At 37.1% G+C, this 25,281-nt stretch overlaps 1 protein-coding gene across 3 annotated transcripts; it reads right to left on the bottom strand.

The window, feature by feature from the left end:
- Positions 1–1,240: 1,240 nt before the first annotated feature.
- Hsf2 (heat shock transcription factor 2) lies at positions 1,241–24,565 on the bottom strand. Of its 3 annotated transcripts, XM_040728342.1 has the most exons (13): positions 24,348–24,565; positions 18,509–18,617; positions 18,250–18,377; positions 17,048–17,172; positions 16,271–16,346; positions 14,316–14,377; positions 13,162–13,249; positions 11,061–11,206; positions 10,446–10,685; positions 9,528–9,633; positions 5,030–5,083; positions 2,633–2,717; positions 1,241–2,197 (listed from the first exon to the last, which is right to left on the bottom strand). In XM_040728342.1, exons 1-13 carry the CDS (start codon positions 24,438–24,440, stop codon positions 1,902–1,904), a joined length of 1,608 nt encoding a protein of 535 aa, XP_040584276.1. In that variant the 5' UTR covers positions 24,441–24,565; the 3' UTR covers positions 1,241–1,901. The 3 variants fall into 3 exon arrangements, with proteins under 3 accessions (XP_040584276.1, XP_040584277.1, XP_040584278.1); XM_040728343.1 differs by lacking the exon at positions 5,030–5,083; XM_040728344.1 differs by lacking the exons at positions 1,241–2,197; positions 2,633–2,717 and adding an exon at positions 2,944–3,260.
- Between the last annotated feature and the right edge of the window lie 716 nt (positions 24,566–25,281).

Genomic DNA, 25,281 nt, shown 5'->3' with positions numbered 1-25,281 from the left:
AACAGATCAGGCCCAAATTTGGGCAGATGGCACCTAGGGTGAGTTTCATTTCTTGTTTGTTGCTTTTCACATTAGTCTAATCTTTGACATTTTGCTTTCAGAAAAATTAAACATAACTGATGACTAGCTGAATTCAGATATATAAAAACTTTCCTTTATATCAATATATAAATTTGTTATATCGATAAGAAACAACCAAAACTGATGCCAACAGCTTTTATTAAAGCTTGAATCCTGTTTATCCCAGTAAAGGATGTATTTGTGAAAAAAATTACCTCTTCATGTTTAACAGCTCACAAAATTTGGGCTGTTCTGTACCATTGAACACTAAAAGCTTTCACAAATCAAAAGCTCATCGTAATCAAAGATGATTGATTGGTCTGAAGTGGGTATTGCAGGAGGGCTGGGTGGCTCTCCTATAAACTGATTTGGAAAGCCAAGTCTGTTCCTTTTGTGAATGGTCAGTTTTAGAAGCTGTGTACTTCTCTGCATGAAGCCAGTGAAGGAATAGACTGGAGGACTGAACAAGGGATCAGAAAAGACCAGAGAATGCTTCATTTCTATTACTAGATCTCTAATTTACCACATGGAAGAAAAAATTTAATACCTGAGGCACAATACGTCCAACAGAAAAGCCTTTTTGAAACACCTTACTGCATAATTTTATGTAATATTTAGGTGTTAACTGCGTTGCTTGTAGCCCTCTGCCTGAATATAGACTTCTTGAAGGTTTTTTTTTTTTTTTTGGTTTTACGAGACAGTTTCTCTGTATTGTATTGGAGGCTGTCGGTCCAGCCTGGCCTCGAACTCACAGAGATCCGCCTGCCTCTGCCTCCCGAGTGCTGGGATTAAAGGCGTGCGCCACCACCGCCCCGGCGACTTCCTCAAGTTTTAAAGTACTCTTGGCCTTAAGGTCTCTCCAATCCTTCAAAGGGAAAAGTTGATATGATTCTCTTATCTTGTTATCGGAGCAAAAAATTTGGGGGCATCTACTGATAATGTTCTCACCTTGTTTTCTCTCAGTTCTTTATTAGAAACATAAAAAGCAAGCTAATATACTTCTTAAACAAAATAACATTAAAACACGTAAGACTAGAAGCATCATATTCTTTCCTTACTGCCAGTCTATATTTTCACATAAAGCACAGAGATCTTGATGTGACTCAGTATGATGAAGATGGACAACACAGTTTAGAGCTGCCTCATGTGGGCATCACTCCCAAAGGCAACACAACAATACTAGTACTCAACATCGTCATATTTATTTTACTAAATACCATGGTCCAAAAGAACAAACCAGAAAACATACTTAACCTAGTCTAAGTGGACAGGGTTAACTGCAACCTGTTTCCACATTCTATGTGTGTGGAGCTGGAAACCCTTCAGAGTGATTACTCGTGTACTTTGCCTTTTTTGTTGAGAATACATTTCTCTGAACATAAAAGAATTTCTCTGAACAAAGAAAGACATGAAATATTACAAGATACAGGCACTTTATGTTCCCAGTTTTAAAAATAAGCCAAGTCAAAAATACTTAATGGTAACTAGACCAGTTTTCTACCTTTAGTTCTAAAACACTTAAAGTCAATTGAAAATAACCAAGTTTAACTGGGATTAAATGGTCATATTTGCATATAAAAAATCCAAATTACTACAACTGGAGAAATGGCCATTTGAATTCAACCTAAGATATGCCAATAATGTGCATTAAAGTTTATATATAGGCAGCCGAGTAACACCCGAAAGCTTTGCTAGAGTGTGGTTAGTGAAAAAAGCAAAAGGTGCTTTTATTCCACAGTATCTGATTAAACAAAAAGTAATTTACAAAACAAAGTACCAATACTTTAAAATAAATACTTCATCATTTTGATGAATATATACATATGTGTCCATTTGAGGATTTAACTATCTAAAAGTGGCATTTCACTATCCAGAGGTGCAGGAGCAAGTTCACATAAATAAAACAGTGTGGCTTCACTAGCTTCGGCTTCAGTCAATGGCTCCAGCCGAACAAGCTTGCTTTGGGTTGGTTCTGGGTCCAGGTTGCCATCCAGAAGCTCATTGGCTTCTATGGGCTTATCTCCAGAAGATATAACTTCTGTTGATGCTGTTGTACTCCCCTGTTCAATAGCAGAAGCAGAGTTCCCATCGAGGAATGCAAGAAGTGGAAAGGCAGTATACTGAATAAGCTGTTTATCTATAAAGATCAGAAAAAATACTTTTATATACCCAAATGAAAAATTAAATACTTTACATCACTAAGTTTTAAAACATGTAAATCAGGAGTTAACATCAATTTAGCTGTAAGATTCATCTTTTAATGTTAACTAAGGGGGAAAAATTCAAACTACAGAAACCAATACCTCACCATTTACGTTTTATGGTACTAGAAACTCAAGACACCACCCACAGAAGCCAAGGCAGCAGTCCATCTTCATTTGTTTGTATGGGTTTTGTTTTCTGTAGTACTGAACTATACTTATAGGACGGAACCCAGGGTTTTGCATGTGCTATGTCATGAGCCCAGCCCATCCAGCTGTTTAGTATGACAATATTTCCATGGTTTGCATTAAGTTCTATATTGAAACTAATAAAAACAACCTACAGAAATTAAGACTACTTGCATACCTACCTGGTTTAGACTTGGATTTTCTTCCCTCTCCTGAAACTTGTTGAATGACATTGCTCTTGGTAGCTTCTAATCCCTTATTCTCAGACTAAAAGAAAATAAATTATATAAAAAATACTTGTTTTACATTTTACATTCCTTAAGGGTATCACAATTTAGAAACTGATAAAATAACATCAACACATCTGAAATATACTGCAAAGGGGGAACACCAGGAAAGAATAAAGCACCTGAAGTAGGAGAAAAGAAAAGCATTTCAGTTACAGGAGAAATGAAATTTTCAAAGACCAAGACAGGAATAAATCAAAGACAGGTGGTTTTATAAACTAGGATATAATTAAATATACATTTTAAACAGTTGTCATTAGAAATGCATTGCACAATATTCTTCATGTGACCAGAAGAGCTGGCACAGACAAATGTACTCCGAGTATGAAAGATGACACAGTGACATCTGTGAATCTATCCCTGCTCTTGGAAGCCTCAACTGTGATGGTTTCTTCTTGTCCTTTCCGTGATTCCTTAGGTTCTTTTATTTCATTTTGGTTGTCTTCTTCTCTTCTGGTTCATAGGAAACTTAAGGCTACAATGCTGCTGAGATGTCAGCCATCTTTTCAGCAGTGCTGAAACTCTGAGGTGTGGATGAGACTCAATTATTTCTTATGTACCACATTCCTAAATGTTGCTTTAGTATGTATGGCATAACAAACATCTGTATAATTCCTACATTCCTCTGACAGCTATTATAAAATGAAGCAATAAAAGTTTCTAAGATTCAAGAAGATAATGGCCCTAAGATGAAAACTAAACCATTCCAAATAATTTAAGTAAAAATAGTTCATCAGTTAGAAGTCACAATACATAAATATTAATACATTTTATACTCCTTGAAAAAGGTACTTCCCAAGGATGCCACTGTTGATCTTCTAATCTGAGAACCACGATTATGAATTTGCTTTTTTCCCATGCAAATTCTTATTCATTGGTAGTGGCCACTCAGCTACACTAAGGAGCATAAGGTATTCAAATTAAGAAAATATTATGTTACATGTCATATGCCCTTTTCATGAATCAAAGAATAAGAGATAAAAATACCAATATTTACAATTACTTTGGACACAGAACTGTAATAAAACATCACTCTTAAATATTGTTTTATAAGTTCAGAAAGCATATGCAATTTTCTGTTACTTATATTTCTGAAAATTATAAGTAAGTGGTTTCTAGAAGAGGATAATCAAAGAACAATGACTCAGTTTTAGCAATAAACAACAAAACATATTCACTAAATTAAAATACAATGTGACTTAATAACATTCGGTATAATGACAAAATATTCATACTATAAGCCTAGGTAAATGATAGTGAAATTTAGCTTAATGTCTGCTTTTATTTAAAATGTCTATCAAAAACACATCCACACACTCATATGCATTACCCATATCTGCTTAATCTACAATTACAGCATTCACAGTTGTGACATACAACCTATAAATCCAAATACATTTAGTAGGTTTGGCTGTTTACAGAAACAGCAAGCCATATGTCTGCATGATGAACTTCCTACTCTACAATTTCATAAAAGTTTTGAGGCTCTGTGTCAGCCAAGTTGAACCTTCAAAAATGTAGGAAAATGGGCCAGGTGATCTCCTTACACATGACAATAGAAAATTTCAATTCATCAATTCTATAACCATTCATATTTATTTGAGATGTCTCATCTTTACATTACAAAGGACAAGAATGAAACTGACTTCACTAATCCAGAATTTGAACTTGATCAGTTTTGTAGTCAATAAAAAATAAAGATTAGCAATTAAGTATACATATTAGATATGGGGAGTAAATTAGACAAGACAATTAAGCTATACAAAAATAACAAATATTTAAAAGCATCTGCCATGACAGATTGCCCTTAAGAATCTCCTGTCAATTTGCTAAGTCTAACTGGAGTTCCTAGCTCCTACCTAGTAAAATTTGCCTTTGCTTTAGTTATTGTTTTTAATTAAGGAACTTACAAAAGAAATATAAACCAGTTACTTTCAACTGAAAAAGCTGAGAAATTATATATTGAAAGAATATAAAATGCAGAAATTACATTTTAATCATGTTATTTCAAAGAAACACTGAACAAACTAAGGCCAGATGATTGCCCAGCACTAAGGCCGATTTTATACTGAGAGTGAATCCCACATGTCCAGCAGATTGGGCAATAAAGAATAACCCCATAACCAAATGTTAATTTTCCATCTAGTACTTTACTATCTCAATCCCACACATCAGGTAAGAATATAAAATGTCTTTTGTAATTGAGAGTGATACTGCTTTCCATGTATGTTTACTAGGACTTCTTCATATTTTTATAGCTATGGGTCCTGAGCAACATGAATTAAAACTTACTTTTTTATTATTGATGTAATCTGTGGGATTCATCTGCACAGAACTAGTGAAAAGCTGAAAGACCAAACAAGAAACATGGTAAGTTTAAAAAATATTTAAAAAGATTTGTGTGTTAAAAATTTTTATTCAACCATGTTGAGTGAAGGAATGTCACTCCTACACTAGGAAGTTTCCACAGACTAAAACAAGTTTGGGAAAGCAAGAAAGCAGAAAGAAAAACAAACAAAGGCAGAGCAAGCTGGCTGTACACTAGATGGAATTTTATGTTGTAAGGATTTCTCTACAGGTGATTAATCATTTGGAATAGTTTCCCACAATTCTTGTCCTTCCTTAATTGACATTCAATTTCATATCTTTTATGTTTCTCTCCCTAAAGTTCCTTAGCCATACATACCACCAAATCTGGGTCCCACGTCTTAAAACTGAGCATCCATTGAATACCTACTAATTAGGTGACAAACTCATAGAACCTATTCTGACAGTGAACCCTAACATACATACCAAGTGCAGCCCTCTGACACAATGGCATAAAACTACTTCCACATAGAAAAGGAAGTTGATGAGTGCCAAAATAATGTCAACGAACTATACTCACAGTTCAGCCAATTCATAAATACAACTTTTAAGTCATAAGCTTCAAAATAAGAAATTACTGACACCTTGAAAACCTCATTTCTGCTCTTCAGGAGCTTACAATCTAAGACATAATACTGACATTAAATAACCAACTTATACTCATACATAACCCAGTTTCACAACAATTAGCAGAGCTTAAAAGCACTAAGGAGACTGGAGAATGGGAGGAAAGCACAGACACAGGCATAGCACGATGGTGCTATGCATCATAAGTCCCAAGAGAATGGCAAGAATTTGGAAGACAGAAGAGTACTGAGCTACAGTAATACCAAGAACGTACAGCATGTTCTAGAAATGGTTAAAACCAATGCAAATAACAGAAGTTCTGACTTGAACAGCTATATACAAAAATTTAAAAGAAGCAATGAAAAGCCATTCAGAGGATGATGTCACATCCTTATCAGGAATAAGATCCCTAAGAAGTCTTAGCACTGAAACAGACATTAGGTTTGCATTTTATAATGATCAAAGGCAATGGTTCACAATCAATGAAATGCAGAGGTCAGTTATATTTCTTCTTCCATTCTCTTTAGACACGGACTCCTTTCAAGACTTCAGCTGTCATAAAAAATATCATCAGCTCTCTTTCCATGTATTTCCCTCTCTTTTCACATCACCCAGTGGTTGCTGAAGAGCTAAGGTGCTCAAATCTTTGGTGGCAGATGACTACTATTTGTATGACTATTCTATTTCTTTTGGGGGGGTGGTGGGAGGTTCGAGACAGGGTTTCTCTGTGGCTTTGGAGGCTGTCCTGGAACTAGCTCTTGTAGACCAGGCTGGTCTCGAACTCACAGAAATCCACCTGCCTCTGCCTCCTGAGTACTGGGATTAAAGATGCCACCACCACCAGGCCAGCCTGTGACTATTCTAGAGAAGGCTGATGCAATTTTGTACCTATAGACAGGGTGGTACCTGAGTGAGGCCAGCAATGTAAGCTTCTGTCTCTATTTTTGCCTCAAAACCCTATTTACTGACTTAGTATCTCATACATACTCCCAGAAGACAAGATGCTATAAAATATATACAACCAGTTCACATATAAGAAACTAACACAATTTCTGGAATTCTAAGGCCCAATGATCTCCTACTGACTCTACCCTGATTAATAAAGAAAAAAAATTGTGTAAAGAAAAGCCATCCATTTCAGACAACAAGGCAAGCCAGACGTAGATTTTATGACACTGCAATCTAATTCATGGGTGATATAACTTGGATGAGAGAAGTTAAAATACAAATTAGGGCAGTTTGTCAATGCTATTTTGAAAAAAAGTACCTAGTGATAAGATTAAAAAAAATCAAAATGATCCTGGTAATGTAGGTGAGGAAAGTTAATATTACTGTAAAAATAAGAACTCTGTAAATGAGTATATAGTTTCAGGAATAAAAAAAAATTGACAGTGAACTTAAATAATCTAAAGACGGGCAGATAAAGCAGAATATCCCGAAGTCATGGAGTAGGATTTGAGCCAAGTTTGCATTCTAAAGTATTAAGAAAAAGAGACATGCATTTTTGATGGAGGATGTCCTTCTGTATATATGTTTCTTATTGGTTGATGAATAAAACACTGATTGGCCAGTAGCCAAGCAGAAAGTACAGGTGGGGCTACCAGACAAGGAAAATGCTGGGGAGAAGCGGGCAAAGCAGACTCCATGTAGCTGAGGAAGGAGTAAGGTCTGGACCCTTCTTCGGTAAGATAAGACCACATGGGAATACTTAGAATAATAAACATAGGTTAATAATTAAGAGACAGATAGCTAGTAAGAAACCTAGGCCATCAGTCAACAGGTTATAACTAAGACACTCCTGTGTGCTCATTTGGGGCTAAATGGCTGTGGGACCAGGAGGGACAAAAACTTTCGTGTACCCGTTTCAGAAAAGGATAATGTCAAAATGTCTTCAGAGAAGAAAAACAGAAAGACAAGAAATAGAAAAAAAAAAAAAGAAAAATATGCAAAACTGAGTGCCCCAAAGAAGATGACATCAGGAAAAAGAAAAGTTCGTACAGGAAACAGAATGTTTAGGAAGACAAGAGAAGATGCTGAGACCCTCATATGGAACACATTTATACACCTAGCACGTGTGAGTCAGAAGCTTAGATAAAAGACGGGTCTGTGTTATAAGAGACCTTGTCTCAGAATCAAAACAAGTTATCTTGCAGACTCTACGTACTAAAACAAAGCACTAATAGTAGGCTTAATTATTTGTAATTCCTCCAATAGCCTTTCATATTAATCATTAGCCCTATTTAACAGATGAAACTGGGAAAGGCACTTTGGGGATGTAGCTCAGTTGGTAGTGCTTGCGTAGCATGCATGAAAACTTGTGTTTAATCACACCGGTGTAAACTGGGTGTAATGGTCTAAGAGTGCATGCTACTGTAATCCTATCACTTAGGAGGGAAGCAGGAAGATTAGAAGCCCAAGATCACCCTCAGCTATGCACCAAATTCAAGGCCAGCCTAGGGTATACATGAGACCCTGTCTTAAAAAAAGAAAGTTACCTTTCCTAAGGACAGTAAGTATTAACAAGCAGTACCAGAACTCAGACCTGTCTAATTAAAAACAAGTCATCTTCTGCAAGCCCAGAAGATGAAAAATAGATAAAGCAAGCAAACAAAACCAGAGGGACAGACCCACACCCATCCACCCACCCATCCCAAGGACAGAAAACTGAACTGGGTTGAAGGAGGCATTAAATTATTTTCTCCAAGAAAGGATGCAAAACTGCAAGGAGCTACGGATTGAGGCCTGGAGCACAGTGAATTATTCTCAGCAAATATGGAAATCTGAGCAAGAATTCAGTAAATATTCAAAGTAAAACTGAAATGATCCAAAGACCATAAGGATTAACTCTTACGTCTTTAACACCCCATTTAGAATTGGGAATGGGTCTGATGGACTCCAGGAGGGTTGTTAGGTTACTGCTATCAAGGTGAAATGGGTTATCACATAGAATCTTAATTCACTTACAATCCTGTGTGATATTGATGATTTGGAAAGGGTGTTTTAAGCCATGTGACAGACTAATTTCATGAGAAGAGATGTAAATGATTAACTAACCACAAATTAGACTGAAAAGTAAGAAAGGACTAATTACTTCTGACAGCATTAAGAAGTTCTTAAAGTGATAACTCTACGGAATCCTTTGATGTGACTGAAGGTTCACTGTAAGGCAAAATGTTTCTCAGAATAAACACATCTTGGAAAGAGAGGAAAGAACAAGACTGATGTGAGTAGGACAAGTGAGGGGAATCTAGAAAGCTTTGGATAGGGTAAGAAGAACGCAGAGCGCAAAAGCAAAACAGGTGAGAAAGGTGCTTAGGGCTTGAAATCAGAGGAAAAATGATCAGTTCACACAGAGACGGGAATAGGGCATCATATTCAAGACATACAAATACAGCAAATATAATGAAAGGAATTTTACTAGAAAATATCAATTCCTCAAGTATTAAGAAGTGTCTCTATATTCCCTGACTAGGTACTTCACTACTACTTTTCAAAGATCTTTATTCATTTTAATTGACAATTTATTCTAGATTAAAATAGACACATAGTAACACATAGCAAGAAATCCAGACAAAAGCTTTATTTAGAGGTGGCAATGTTGTTACAGGAGAGCAATTTCTCCTCAGAGGCAGACAGTAATCACACATTATTGTACACTATTGTCCTGTATCTGCCTGTTTACAATTCCTAATAAAATCATTAATTAAGCAAGTAAAATGAACAAAGTATAAATACAAAAAAGTACTGACTTTAAGCAACACACACACACACACACACACACACACACACACACACACACACACACACACACACACACACAGCTACCAGTATAGTAAAAATTATCCCAAATACCTACATCAACCAGAAGATCTGGGTCTATGCTAAACTGTCTTCCTGAAAGCATGGCTTGGAAGTCCTCTAAACTGCAATCAATGCTATCAAGATAATCCAACAGCTCAACCCTAAAGAGAAAAAAAGCAAAGAAGAACAATTTCATATATATTAAATATTCTCATTCTTACATTTCAAACCACTGCTGGTGATCTAGCTCTATAGAATTGGGGTAGTGACTTTTGAGTCCTTACCAGATCTGGAGACATCACATTTAAGGTCTGGGATTTCTGAAAACTGAAAAACTCACACCTTTTACCCAAATTTAGTATGTTCAGAAAAGATGTGCTGCTGTACAGATGTACTTTCCCCTTTCTTCTCTACTTTCTCCTTACTCTAATACTTCTAATATTCACATTGGTTACTTCTATACTACAAATTACTATACTTTTAACAAAATGTGTCCCTTAATAGAAATTACACTAGTATACAGAATTGGTAAAGTTAAAAGCACAAATACCGCCAAGCGTTGGTGGCACACGCCTTTAATCCCAGCACTCGGGAGGCAGAGGCAGGCGGATCTCTGTGAGTTCGAGGCCAGGCTGGTCTACAGAGCTAGTACCAGGACAGCCTCCAAAACAATACAGAGAAACCCTGTCTCAAAAAAAACCAAAAAAAAAAAAAAAAAAAAAAAAGCACAAATACCTTACAGTTACAAGAATTTATTTAAAAAAAAAAAACTAACGAATTGCTCAACAAAGTTCTAAGACTACTCATGAGACAAATCCCTTTGACTACAGAGTTCAACTTTGATCAAGAGAAAGAGACAGGTCAGTAGAAGTTATCATTATTACTTTGAATTTATAGACATTCAGTATTTACTTCAGGGTTATTATTGAACTAAATACCAAAAAGTAATTAAAACATCTAGATGAATACTCACTTTCCCAAGAGGTTAATGTTGTCATTCAAAATGGAATCCATCATGGTCACAGGATCCTCAGAGGTCAGGTTGGATGGGCCATTTAGCTGCACAGCACTAGACATAAGGGGGCTGCCGCCAGCACTTCCCACACTTAATGACTCTCTGACTAGTTCACTCTGATCTGTACTCTGAATGACAGGGGCATACTCATCTTCATTGTCATCTTCAACAATTACAATGTCAGGATACTGGCTGCAGCTATAGCAGTGATGTGAGAAAAAAAATTACAATTTTAGACAAATTTATTGTCATTCTCTAGTAGAATTTACAAATCACCTATTAAAAGGTTTCCTTTTCTGAAGTAAGTGGCTTAAGTCAAATTTTGACAAGTTATAAGCTAGAAAACTATAAAATCAAGGAAAAAGGTTTAATTCCAAATAAAAATCATCTATTTTCATTGTTTCTTGTTTTGAGGTGGGGTTTATCTGGTTCAATACTCCAAATATGAGAAAAAGATTAGCACTTCAAACTAAGTATGAGAAAAAAATAGTTTTTCAAAGAACCAGGGTGTTTAATTATTTGGTATGAACAATGATGAATACTTTCCCAAAAAACTATTTCATGATTACTTACTTGGGATCAGACACCACATCCTCATTAGTTTCTGGAATAACTGGAATATTTTCTTCATCTGCATTATCATCAGTAACATCATAAATAATTATGTCATCTGAAATCCGCTCTCTTGACTTTAAACCTTCTGTCCTACTATGTGGAACCTAATGAATGAAGAGAAAAAAACAACATATGGACTACTACAGAGGATACCATTAAATAAACTGAACATACCCTATTTGCTAAATGCTGAGGACAGTGAACAAAACAGCTTTGTCCTCTGCCCTTCTGAGAGACACACAGTAATGACTTATAATACCATCTTATGGAGCTATGAGGTATATACCCAAATTCTACTTAATAACAAATTACTTTATTGTCAGACATGCCCAAAGCATGTTTCTATGGAGAGCTTCAAATTCTAAAGGACTTTTTATGGATAGTGAACAAGTTCGAGGCCTTCAGAAATTTCAACCATAATCACACAGCCACTGCACTGATAGTGACTGCTCTTTTTGAACTTCCTGTGTCAAAAGAGGCTTTATTTTTACTTATTAAATAGCTTCACTAAGAGATACACAGAACTTGCAACAATTCCACAATTAAAAATCACTTTGGCTGTTTTACCAAAACCTTATTCTTTTTAATGTTAAGATGCAGGTAGACAGGTAGTGTGATGACCCAGGCCCATTATCCCAAGTAGTTACTCAGGAGGCTGAGACAGGAAAATTCTGAGTTCAAGGCCTGCCTGGGCTACAGAGTGAGTTCAACAGCAGCCTAGACAGCTTGGTGGGATCCTATCACAAAATGAAGCATAGGACCCTAGGTTCAACCCTCACCAAAGAAAGAAAAACACGTATAGTTATATTCAAGTCAGTTATACTAAGAAGCTCAGTTTTCTAAAAGTAAACAAATCATTATTATAATGTAAATACTTTTAAAGTTTTAACACTAGATGACAGTGGTAAAAAATGTAAAGTGCTTTAAGATATATAAATTCTAGTTTAAAAAATCCAATATACATGAAACACTTTAAAAATACAAATATGGGCTGGAGAGATGGCTCAGCCGTTAAAGGCTAGGCTCACAACCAAAAATATAAAAATACAAATATTTCAGTTACACTAAAACAAGCAACCAAACAAAAACAACCACCCATCTACTTAAACATTCAATCCAAAAATCAAGCTACATCTACTTGGTTTAGAAAGAGAAGTGGGATGAACAGTCTGATATGAAGTTAACTGTGCTTTGTCCCAGAGAGACAAAATAAAAGATAAATAAATGAACCCTCAACATTTCAATAATAAATCTGACACAATATTTAAAAATCCTTTCAAATTAAAAACATAACTCTGTGGTACAGCATTTGCCTTGTCGTGCTAAAGCTTAAGTTTGATCTCTAGCACTATCAAAAAAAAAAGGATTATCAATGAGAGAGTAGCATTATTAAAAAAAGGCTTAGCTTTGTTTCATGGTAGACTAATCTCTAACTAGATGAGTCTATAGAAAAAACAGAAGTATACAAAAATATCTGAATTACTAGAGAAAAGCACTCTAGTTGAGTACACACTTATCATAGAAGATAAAATGAAAATAAACAGCAGGAAGTCCCATAATCATATTACACCATGATGACATCATCACACTGCTCAATTTATACAGCTTCCCAACAAACTGCATTTGTTTTATCAACTCCAAAAGTAACAAAGGCCACACTGCTGAGAAACTGGTCACTGGTACACTGCAAGCACAGAGGCCTGTGCTAATCAATCCCTCCTACCAAAGTGGAAGCCACACTGCAGAATATTTAAATAACATCATCTATATGAAATTTGGATATATGCAAAATAACAACAGCATTCCTGAATTCACACACACATATAAAATACCCACGGCAATAACAAATATTAGAAAAATACAAACTTGGAAATAAACAACTATTTGTAAAGACATACTTCTTAAAATACTCTAAAGCAAATAATGAAAATGTCATGATTTAATAGAGCTGGGGAGTGAGCACTTACATTCTTATTCACTAAACGTCTTTGACTGCATGAAACACTGCCATAATAAAATTTAGTTTGAGACAATAAACATAAAATACATTAAAATTTACTTTATGATGGTGATTATCAGTTGGTTCTTTGACTATGTGCTGAAATAGATTCTTCTTTTGAGCTCCATTAGTGTTTAGAAGTAGAGGTCTGTAAATAAGAACAATATTGATGTGATTCCGAAAGAGAAAAAAAATAAAAGGAATCTAATGAAAGATTTCTAATAATTTACTTGCAACACATCAAGAATACTTATTAATGAATGAAAACCTTCAATAAAAATAATTCTTGAATAACTAATGACATATTCTTAGTCATCTTTTTCTCCTTTTATCTATGCCTTTTGTCAATTATTCTTCTGGTTTAGGTGTAACAATACAATGGTATTACTAGCTAATATATTTGTAAGCATTACAACCCATCATTAAAATTTTAAAAAACTTGATCAATTACAGTTAAAATAAGCCAAGTAACATTTGATTCTCTCCCTTCTTCACAACAAATGACCTATTTTTAAAGAGTTCTCCTCACTGGGGCTCCGAATGCTACTTTAAACTATTAATATGAATGAAAGACCAAGTATTAGTAACACCCTCAGGTCTACAAAGTGACCATCTAGCCTATCCTTATTTCTCAAAAAAAAAAAAAAAATTAGCATAAGCTGGGCACATACGATAAATACGTTACATATCTCCAAAATAAGTAAACTTAATAGAAAAGTCACTTATATTTATGTGATGGGCCATGGTCAATTAAGGGCATCAACATAAAAATCTTCTCAGTCCTTTTAGCTGCTTGACACATAAACTACCTCATTTACAAAATTATTAGAGATCTAATTACTTTCAGACTGCATGCATGCATGAAGTATGTATGCCTAATAAATAAATTTTGAGTTCAGACATAAATGTTATCACAGTTACCTCTTATGTATATAAACATCCAAAAATGTGGAAAAAAAATACAACCTCAAATATTTCTACTCGCCTAAGCACTGTGGTAGGGGTCCTCACCCTGACAAGACTGCTCTGGAAACTGAAGTGCTTACATAATTTAAAAAGGGGGAGCCGGAGATGTTCTTTGATACCAGACATATACTCAGCAAGCACAGGTATTCATGTTTAAACACTACAACGCTTCTAAGTAAAAAAAAAAACAAAAAACAAAAAAAACAAAAACCAACAACAAAAACAAAACAAAAAAAAACAAAACTTACCTTTTACGTTTTAAACTCACAAGCTGATTATTCTGAACCAGTGTAACAATAAACTGGACAATCTGAGAGGAAAATGTAAATAAAATTCTGTCATCAAAGATTCTGTCCACTTTAAATCAAATCAGCTACTATCTAGCTCTCTGCCTTCATACAGTGTTCTCATAATTGATTCCAAACTAACTAATGCCAAGGCATTGTAGTGTCTCACAAATTAACATTTGAAATTTGCTGTTTTTTTCAGGAAGACTGAAGTGTGATGCAAAGACAAACTGGTGCTTGATAGGAAACACTTTCCCAACAAAGGTAATATAATTAAAGGCAAAAGGAATTACTAACTCAGAATACATCATAAACTTTTAGGTTGGAAAGAGTGTACTGGGCAGCTTTATAAATATTACTGTTGTGATACATCCACCTAAGCTTGTCCAATTAACAGACAGAGTAAATTTTAAATATCTGATTAAATTTAGAGGGAAAACTATTAAATGGATAGATATAAATAAACCTTATTTTATAAGCCCATTTCTTCAATTAAGACATGGGCCAGCACCACTGTTCTAATATCTTCCTAGACATTTAAGTTCTCAACCTCACCACAGAAATATCCAATCTGAATTCTGACCCGGCCCAGCAAAGAAGGCATTAACTAAGTATTTAGCCTTCTAGGTAACATTTGACCAGTTTGGCTTAGGGTATGACTTGAAATTTTATTGTCAACTTCCTACCTAAAGATTCCAAGTGAAGAGAGTGAGAAACAATGAAATGAAGTGCTACAGTGTTAGAATAAGGCCAAAGTGATTGAAGGACTGTTTCAGACTCTGTACAGTTCTATATGCTTTATGAAATTTAACATGATTAAAAGAGGTTATAGCAATGAAGCCTATCTATTATATAGCATATTCAAACTTCAAAGTTGAACAGAAAAAGTATTGATAAAAAAAAAATGAAGTGCTAGCCGGGCGTTGGTGGCGCACGCCTTTAATCCCAGCACTCGGGAGGCAGAGGCAGGTAGATCTCTGTGAGTTCGAGGCCAGCCTGGTCTACAGAGCAAGTTCCAGGACAGCCTCCAAAGCCACAGAGAAACCCTGTCTCGAAAAACCAAAAAAAAAAAAAAAAAAAAAAAAGAAGTGCTGTGTTAACTATTTCAACAACTATCTTTGCTTTAGGAAAAAACAATGCAGCTTAAATAGCTAATATTTAACTAAAAGGCTGTTTTGTGAAAAATAGTAACACATCTTTTTATCAAATACAAAATTAAAAACACCTGTTATTTTAACTCAACCAACCTTAACAGGGCTATGCAACAGAACTACAGAAGTTTTAAAATTATACATACTTGAAACACTGAGAATTGAATTAAATTATGTTTAACCTTAATACGCTATTTTATTTTATAAAATTAGTGTCCTATTTTGATCATAGGCCAAATGTGACAACTGCTATTCATCTCTGCTGTAAGCCTAGTTCACTAGATCCAAATCCTGTCACTCAGAAGCTTATTTTTAGCTCAAGTGCCTTTTCAAGCAGGAACAAGATTCATCTCTCCCCAGCCCTCCCCTAAAAAGAATCTGTTGCCATGAGTCCAGTTTACTCATAAGCAAAAATAGAAACCTTAATTACTCTCATGTTTCTTTCCTTAACAGCAAATGGATGGAAGTTGGAATGCAAAGATTAAATGACAAGGGCACACAATACTATGGACAGATTCTAATTCTTTCATTAATTTTCAGCTCCATATCTTGAATTTATAACTTTTAAACTACTTTTATGCTAAACCCAAATATAGCACACACTAGAAAAAACACAGCTGAACTCCCAATTTGGCCAAGTGACTTAAACATTAACTATGCCAATCAGAGTAAACAGCAGCAGCAGCAAATACAGAGTCCGTGGCAGTAAAACTGTCTACTCATCAAGCAAATGCAGAGCACAGTGGGGGCCAGGAGGCTTCTTACCTTCCTAATAACTTGCTGCTGCTGGGCGTGCTTCGCTCTTAATTCTGACACCTCCTTCCAAAGGGACTCGTTCTCACTGTATGAAAATGTAGTTAAAAACCAAACAAGAAAGGTCTGGTCAGAAGACCAAGCCACAACATCTTTTAATCAAAAAAGTCAGAGAACTTCACAACTCAGAAGGGAGAGTAGGCAGGCCAGAGGTAGGAGAACTACAGATTCAAGACTAGCTTAAGCTATACAGCGAGACTTTGTCAAAGCAACAAATACTAGTGTGTGTGTGTGTGTGTGTGTGTGTTTTCTCTTATTTCCCATGGCCTACTTTTTCCTAATAGACAGGCCACAATGAAACACACATTTTAAGAAAGTCATTTATGTATGAAGACCATATAAAAACTAATCAATGTAAAACTGTATCTACTACATTATCAGTTATATAAGATTCCTAATGTGTGCCCTCATTTATGTGTAAAAGGCACATGAAAATTATCTATGTAGAATTGTATTTACTACATTATCTGAAAGATTTACCATTTCATAAGCTAAACCAGCTGCATGGAAACATTATATATTCTTCTGACAACCATAATTAAAACCTGTTATTAGGACAAAGTCTACAGCTACAAGCTAAAAGCAAAGGGAACTGACACAGAAAACAAAAAGGTCTTTGATCTTGGTTATTGAGGATTACTTAAAGTAAAACACCAGACACACCCCAAACCCCAACATACACACACCCAACCACCATATTAGTATTATATTTGGAAATAATATTTTTACCTTTTTAATTCTGAAAGCCTGGACTCAATAGTTTCTTGTTTTATCTGAACCTTCTGAGCACTACTTATAATTTTTGTTAAATCTTCCTGACGAATTTTATTTTCCTCTGGTTTTGAAGATGAAACCTTCCAAAATACAAATTTAGAAAATTAAATATATACTAAGCCCCCATGATTGTAATTCAAAACTTCCTACCATGAGAAGTCTCTTTACCCTATTAAAGAAGTGAAATGTGGTTACAAATTTCTAGATAAATTCTAGAACAAGAATAAACATTAGCTTAATACAACAGAAATCCAGTAACAATCACTTTATTTTTCCCCCTTTCCCTAGCCTACTTAGGAGTAAACCATCTCATAAAAGATGAGCAGGAATATGAGGAGCTTTTTTATTCCCTCTGCCAAATTTCATTTCCAAGTCTCTTTATTATCACATTCCACATTAAAATTATGTAGCAATGCAGCTACACAGTAGGTAATTTTCTTATATGGACTCGTCACCTTTTGTTTTCATTCTCAGCATTTAGGATTGAACGCAAGGCCTCATACATGTTAGATTGATTAGACTTACATATTCTAGCCATTGGGCTATAGGTATTCCCCTGCCCCTTTCACCACCACTTTCAACTTTGTGGTGACAGGAACTGAAGCCAGGATTCTATGGATTTAGTAAAGATAGCTCATTTTAGCAGTAGTTCTTTTGTTTTGTTTTGTTCTGTTTTGCTTTGCAAACTTAAGAGTAAGCCCTCCCATTACAATGGGTAACTCTACGTTCTGTCACAACATGGTGACTATTTTCCTTCCTTTGTTAAAATGAAGACTATAGTACTCTCAGCACAGTTGAGCTTTGAAATAAGTGGGGGGAACAGATGAACAATTAATCGAAGATTTATTAGTCTAGTTCATCTCTATAAGGAATCTCTCTGTATTTCTGCACATTCATCTTCATTATTTATATATTTGTTATTATTGAGAATTACTGATACAGGGTCTCACTCTATAGTCCAGGCTGGCCTGAAACTCACTATTTAGAACAGCTGGACTCAAACTACAGCAATCCTCCTGCCTCTGCCTCCCGATTGCTGAGATTACAGGTGTGTACCACCACACCCAGCTTTTTCTGTACACTCTTCAATCCAGCAGCTTAACAAAATAGCTGTGCCTCATGTCTATAACCTAGTTAATGTATCAGCAGCAGCTCACCTTTCTTTTAATGTTCTCCAATAAGTCATCCTGGCCTTGTTTGAAGTAAGGATGCTGAAATTCAACAGGGCCATCTCTTTCCTGTTTTATAATTCCGGAGTCGATATGTACTACTTTACGGAAGCCATCTGACAAAGATTCAAATTTACATAACTAAAATTAGACAACTCAAAAATTAAAGCTTATTATTTTAATAAGAAAAGCTGGCTTAATCAGTGGCTATTAACAACATTACAAGCAAACCACTGGTCATACTTACACATATTTAGTTGTCTCACAAAGCTGGCCATGTTATTGTGTTTGAAGTACTTGGGAAGAATTTCTTTTGCAAACCTCTGCTCATCCAAGACCAGAAAACTTTGCCCATTCTAAAAAACAAAACAAAAAAAGCTCAGAAATGTCAATTAGTTAAGGTCCTCCAACAAAGTTATACAGGAGAATCTAAATCAGCTCTGGTAAATTTTTCTAGATACCTTCAGACCAGCATTCTATTTCTGATAATGGGGAAAACATCCTACAAGTCAAACTACAAGAACATTTTAGGTGTCAGCATCAAACCAAAGGTTACATCATACTCTGTGATGAAATAATTTCTATTATGTAAGCAAAAGACCTAATATGTAGACAATACTATTAATTTATTTTAAAGCTAATGTAAACAGACAAAAATTGAGAAATCACCATTTTACCACCATCCATAACATATGTAACTACATTTTAGTATATTACACTGAAAAACTATACAAGAATTTAGAAAGATTTCTGGTTACAAGATTAACTAAATGAATAGGGTGTGATACTGGGACCTGAATTTACTGCTAGGCAAGCACTTACCCATCCCCCTTTTTACTTTCTAAAAAGGGATATTTAATTGTAGGTACATGAGTCTTTTGCCTATATCTGTATGTACAACACAATATGCCTGGTGTTCATAGGGTGTGAAAAGAATGCTTCAGATGCCCTGTAACTGAGTTACATGTGCACCAGTGAGTACTGGGACACAAACCTAAGTCCTCTGCGAGAACGAGAACAAGTGCTCTTATCTACTGAGACATCTCTCCAGCCAGCCCTAGTTTCTGACACAGAGGCTCATTAGTTGCCCATGCTGGCTTACAACTCACTCTGCATCCCAGTCAGGCCTCAATATTGTGATCTTCCTGGCTCAGCCTATGAGGAGCTACAACAGGCTGCACCACTGTCATCATCTGGCAAGGCTGGCTTCTGGCTTAGTATTGAGAAAACAAGATACTCACATGCAAAACAATACAGTTGAACTCTTACCTGACATCATATACAAAATTCAACTCAAAATAGATTCAAAACCTAAACACATTAGTATCAAAGATCTCAATCTTGCCAGGTGGTGATAGTGTATACATTAATTCCAGCACTCAGAAGGCAGACACAGGCCTATCTCTGTAGTTCCAGGACATCCAGGACTACATAGAGAAACCCTGTCACCACACACCCACACACACACACACACACACACACACAACAGGATTTGGAAATGATTTCTTGAATACTACTGAAATACATGCAACATAAGCAAAATTAAAAATATCGGACCATATTAAGTTTAAAAACTTCTGCATATTGAGTAACAAAAGTGAAAAGGCCTAACACAGAATGGTAAAACAGATTTGTAAATCAGATATGTGACATATATGAAAAAACAACAAAAAAGCCAATTAAAAATAAGCAAGAAATCTGAATATCATTTTTTCCAAAGATGTGTAATTGCCAATAAGTGCATGAAAGATGCTCAACACTCCCAATCATTAGAAAGACAAGAGTGAAGCAATAAGATACTATTTCCAGGAATTTAGAATGGCTTTCATCAATCCTAAAATGTGCTGAAGGTATGGAGGAATCTGAATCATTATGAATTGCTGGTGGAACAGACTATACTGCAGTGTTATAGAATACAGTACAGCAGTTGCTAAAAAACAAAAATTAAAGACAGAATTACCAAAAGAGCCAATAATTCTACTCTATATAAACACTCCAAAACTAAAAAAGGACCTGAAGATGTATCAGTACCACGATCCCTGTAATATGTCACAAAAGCCAAAAAGTGAAAGCTACGTAAGTGTCCATCATCTGATCAATAGATGAACACAATGTGGTATAGAAATACAAAGAAATACTATTCAAGCTTTCAAATACAATTTGACATGTGTTACAAAATAGATGAACCCTAAGGACCTTATGCCATGTAAACTAAGACGGTTCTAGAGCAATAAATATGGTATGATGCAACTTACAGAAGGTATTTTAAAAAGCCAATTTTTTAAAGGTAGAATGAGGGTGTGGGTTATTCATGATTGAGAGAGGTGACAGTTACTGTCTAACAGGCAGGCACTTGGTAGTGGTTTGAATGAAAGTGGCCACCAAAGGCTTAAATATTTGAATGATTTTTTTGATCCCCAGTTGGCGGAATTGTTTGGGAAGGACTGGAAGGTGTGGCCTTGTTGGAGGAGGTATGTCACTGGGGAGGGGTCAGCTTTTTGAGGCTTCAAAAGTCCACACCATGTCCAGCTCTTGCTGCCTCTTGCTTGGGGATCAGACATAAACTCCTAGCTACTGCTCCAATGCCGTGCGGGCGTGCCTGCTATGTTCCTCACCCTGATGGTCACAAACTCACTTTCTGAGCTGTAAGCCTCAAGTAGACTCTTCTGTAAGTTGCCTTGGTCATATTATCTCATCACAGCAATAGAAATCAAGCCATAGTTTCAGTTTGGAAAGACAAAAGTTATCCTAGAGCTGGGCAGTAATAATGGTTATGTTTTTTTTTTAAGTAATGTAAAGAACACACTTAAACACAGCAAAAATGGATGATTTTATGACATGTTATTTTACAAAAAACAAAACAAAATGGGGGGCACAAAGGTGGTGGCATAAATCATCCAGCAAAGGATTATTTAATAAAAGATGCTGGGCAACAAAATAAATGAAAAAAAAATATCAACCAAAACCAAAACAGTGAGATAGATCCTTCAAATCATCCACAAAAGTTTATCCCACATAAACTTAAGACATAAAAAAGAAAAAGCACATTTCTCTCCATAAAACATGAAAGAGAAGACAATTTGAAGCTACAATAAGATTAAAATATCCCAATAATTGTCAAAGCACATGGGACATTTAATTAAATATTAACATAAAAGGATCCAAGGAAAACAAATACAGCATTATAAAGCTGCTAATTCTCCTTTAATCCAACCAATACATTAAACTGTCTCAACTTTAAGTTATTTTAATTTGCAAAAGACTTTTAAAGATGAAGAAACGCAATTACAGCAAGTAATAGGTAATTTATATTTATAAGGACTCCTATAAGTAACAAAAATACTAATAAAGAATTTACAATCCAAATTTTCTACAGAACAGAAAAACTAAGAGGCTAATAAACATAAGAAAACTTTAGAAATCACTAATTACTAACAGAAATATAAATGACCACAAAGCCTCTTTAGGGAAATACTTTTCATCTATCACACTGGAAATCTCTAGAAGTGGTAATATTCTCTCTGAAGAAGGCTGCATGCACAGGAGAAGCTGGTCAGATCACAGGAGGCCTGGAGAGATGCATCAGCAGTCAAGAGCACATACTGCTTGCTCTCAGAGAGCCCCGGTTTGGCTCCCACCACTCCTGGGTAGGTTCCTGAGAGCCCCTAACTCCAGCATGAGGAAATCTGACACTGTCTCCTGCCTTCCACACATACCTGCACTCATGTGTTCACGTGTACACACACACACACACACACACACACACACCATTAAAAATAAAACCAGGACTTGGAAGTCAGAGGCAGGTGGATCTCCATAACTCTGAGGCAAGCCTGGTCTACAAAATGAGTTCCAGGAGAGCCAGGGCTGATACACAGAGAAACCCTGTCTCGAAAAAACAATGATTGATTGACTGATGGCTTAAAGTTTTACCTTTCAGTATTGGCACTGCTTTTTAGAAAAAAATTGTGAGCAAAAATTAGAGAAATCTGTCCTAAGAAACTAGGATTAGCTCTAGATAACATTTATCCAGAACTTCCTATTAGTTGTAGAGGGCAACACTTTGATATAAAACTAAAGATAGTGCCAGCCTGTATTAACAATATACTGTAGCGAGTGGGAGAGTTTGGAGCTGAGAGTCTTGTTAGGAGTCTCATCTACCCTGTACACATATGCACTGTAGTCCCCCTAAGCCTGAAAATAACTATAAAAGAATTGAGCTAATTAAAATGATCCCTAAGACACTTTTCAAATATTATTCCACCTTACAGTATGACTTTGTCATCTACAAATGTGTTAGGGCCAAATTCATTGCTATCCCAGAGCACCTGTGATACATTCCAACCAAACCCATTACATTTTGTAGCAATTTCATCGATTCATCAAACATTAAGCACCAATTGTGTCTCTAGAACAAATACCCTACTGAGTTTACATTTGACTGTCCTATTGGAGTATTAGAAATAGGCAGTTAAAATATATACTGAGACTTAATAATGAGATGAATAAAAATAATTAAGTAGCTTGTTTCATTCAGAAGCAGTAAGACTTCATATTTAAGCATTGGTTTAAATTCTGCACATTTCAAACCGATCAAAAAAAGTTATTAAAATGTTCTGGCTAATGTGAATTTATTAGACTTACCACTTAGACAGTACTCCTTAATTAGCAGCAACTGTCAATGTATTTGGGTAGTTCTTTTAGACAGCCCAGATAAACAGCCTTGTGCAAGCTAAGAAAGTTCAATAAACTCAGCTTTGCTAGGGAAAGTATTTCAGTCCAATTCCTAATGTTAAAACACAGCTGGGTAACAGTCTGTACCGATCCAGGCTTGTCAACCTTTAATCCTTCCGACTGATGAAAAGCATGAGACATATGTTTATTTTAAGGACACACTGGTAGTTGCCTTTCTTATTTTCACTTCTTTGTGCAAATGTACCAAATTCATCAAATACTTAATCTATACAACCTGCAGGGGGTGGGGTGGGACACCTAGGTGACAATACTTACACAAGAAAAGTAAATTCTAGAAATTAGTATAAAAAACAAATGACACTAATACTGAGCAAAATTCAGTGACATAGTTGTCAAAATATCAGGTATTCTATTGTTCACTATTAAAAGCACGTAAAACTGAACACTAGTTTAAAAACAAAAAAACCCCACAGAAACAAAGAGATATTTATTTCACACATAGCAAGTGCTACATATTAAACTGTTAGTTTTCACTTACTCAAAAACTGTACACATGAAAATACCTTCTTCATAGAATGATTCCAATAATCTAAGAATTGCGTCTACTAAAGAAAAGGCACTGGTGATGTAAATAATCACACTGCAAGGAATCTTTGTGTGGAACTGGGGAGGGGGGGGGCTTGGGTCACCTAGGCAACGCATCCATCTTACGCATAACTTAGACCAGGCAAGACACCGGACTTGATTAAGGTCATCTTTATTTATGAGTAGAATCTGGATCAAAATGATCAAGGCAACCACATACCACTCCACCAGCAACTACTCAGTGAAATTCAACGACTCGTTTTTAACTCCCCGTTAAGTTACCAAGCATGGTCTACTGCCACTTTCACTAAAATAACCTTAAAAAAAAAAAGCCGATTAAACAAATGGCCCGATCTCCAAACAACAATCGGCTAATTTCTATGCAGTTTTAGTCTGAGTCCCTTTACCCCAATCCATCCTCAAAAGATGCCCGGACGCGAGCGCCAGCAATCCCCGCCGCGGAGGTGATTTCCTCAGACGAGACCCGCGCCCGCCCGCCCGCCCGCGGCTCCGCGACCTCCGCGCCCGCAGCGAGCAGACGACGACGAGGGATGAGTGTGCAGAACGGCGGCCGCGGGCCGGTTCCGAGCGCCGGGACCGTTACCAGGGCGCCCCTCCCCCACCGCGGCTGAGGCGAGCGGGGCCGGCCGGCCGAGCCCGGCTCGCCGCTCACACAAAGCCGGGGGTCCGCGAGAGGGGGGGGGTGGAGGCCGCACGCCGCAGCGCAGGCCGCGGGAGCCGCCGAGCCCAGCCCAGCCCGGCCGGTCCAACGGGGCCACCCGGGGCCACCGAATCCCCGGCCGTACCTGACTCCAGGTGATGAACTCGTTGGTGTGCGTTTCCTCCACCAGCGTCCACAGCTTGCTGAGGAAAGCCGGCACGTTGGAACTCTGCTTCATTGTTAGCCAGGCGCGGGGATTCCGAATTCTACTCCCGAACGCGAAGGTCGCTTCACAGCTTCGGCTTCGGAGGAGGCGGCGGCGGCGGCGGCGGCGGCAACGGCGGCGGCGGCGGCGGCGGCGACGGCAGCAGCTGCTCCCGGGGACGGCACACCGCGCAGGCGCGGCGGCTCCCGGGCTCCGCCCCCTTGGGCGCCGCGGGGGCGCGCGGGGAGGCGGGGAGAGCCCGCGGCCGCACGTGATGGACAGGGCTTCGGGCTCCACCCAGGCGCTCGGCTCCCGCGCCGGGCCGCTCCGAGTCCAATCCCAAAGCGCGGGTGCAGCACGGAGCAAAGCGATTGGCTGCCGCCGACAGGAGGGGTGGGTGCCGGAGGGGTTTCGCCTTCTCTTTTACCTCCTAGGCAGGGTCTTCTCTGCAAGGAACCGTGGTGGGGACCAGGGAAACCTTGTTTGGAGGATTCACGTGGAGAGCGTTTGGGTGCGCGGGCTGTGGCTGGCAGAGGGCAGAAACGCCCAGGGGCCGTTGACTCATAAGTCTGGCCGGCGAAGACTCATTTGCTCCAGTCTAAAGGAAGAAATAAATCACATGGCGCATATGGGCTAGGCCCCTGGTTGAATCTATCTTAAAGATAATGAGCCTTGTTTTACGTTTTTCAGTGGGGGAAAATGGTTCATTTAAGGCACTTTTTAATCAAAACCTGAAGCTTAAATAATAGTTGGCTATTTACTAAGTGCTTGCTATTATATATACTATTATAAGCCAGAAACTGTTAAGAGCATCTTACATGCTGTTTTCAATTCAGCAGACATCAGGTTCCTGCCATTAACCCAGTTCAAAGGC

This window comes from Mesocricetus auratus, unplaced genomic scaffold, assembly GCF_017639785.1.
Source record: "Mesocricetus auratus isolate SY011 unplaced genomic scaffold, BCM_Maur_2.0 Super-Scaffold_100018, whole genome shotgun sequence".
Lineage (NCBI taxonomy): Eukaryota > Metazoa > Chordata > Mammalia > Rodentia > Cricetidae > Mesocricetus > Mesocricetus auratus.
Note: the sequence above shows the minus strand (reverse complement) of the source record. Positions and strands in the feature narration are given on the sequence as shown.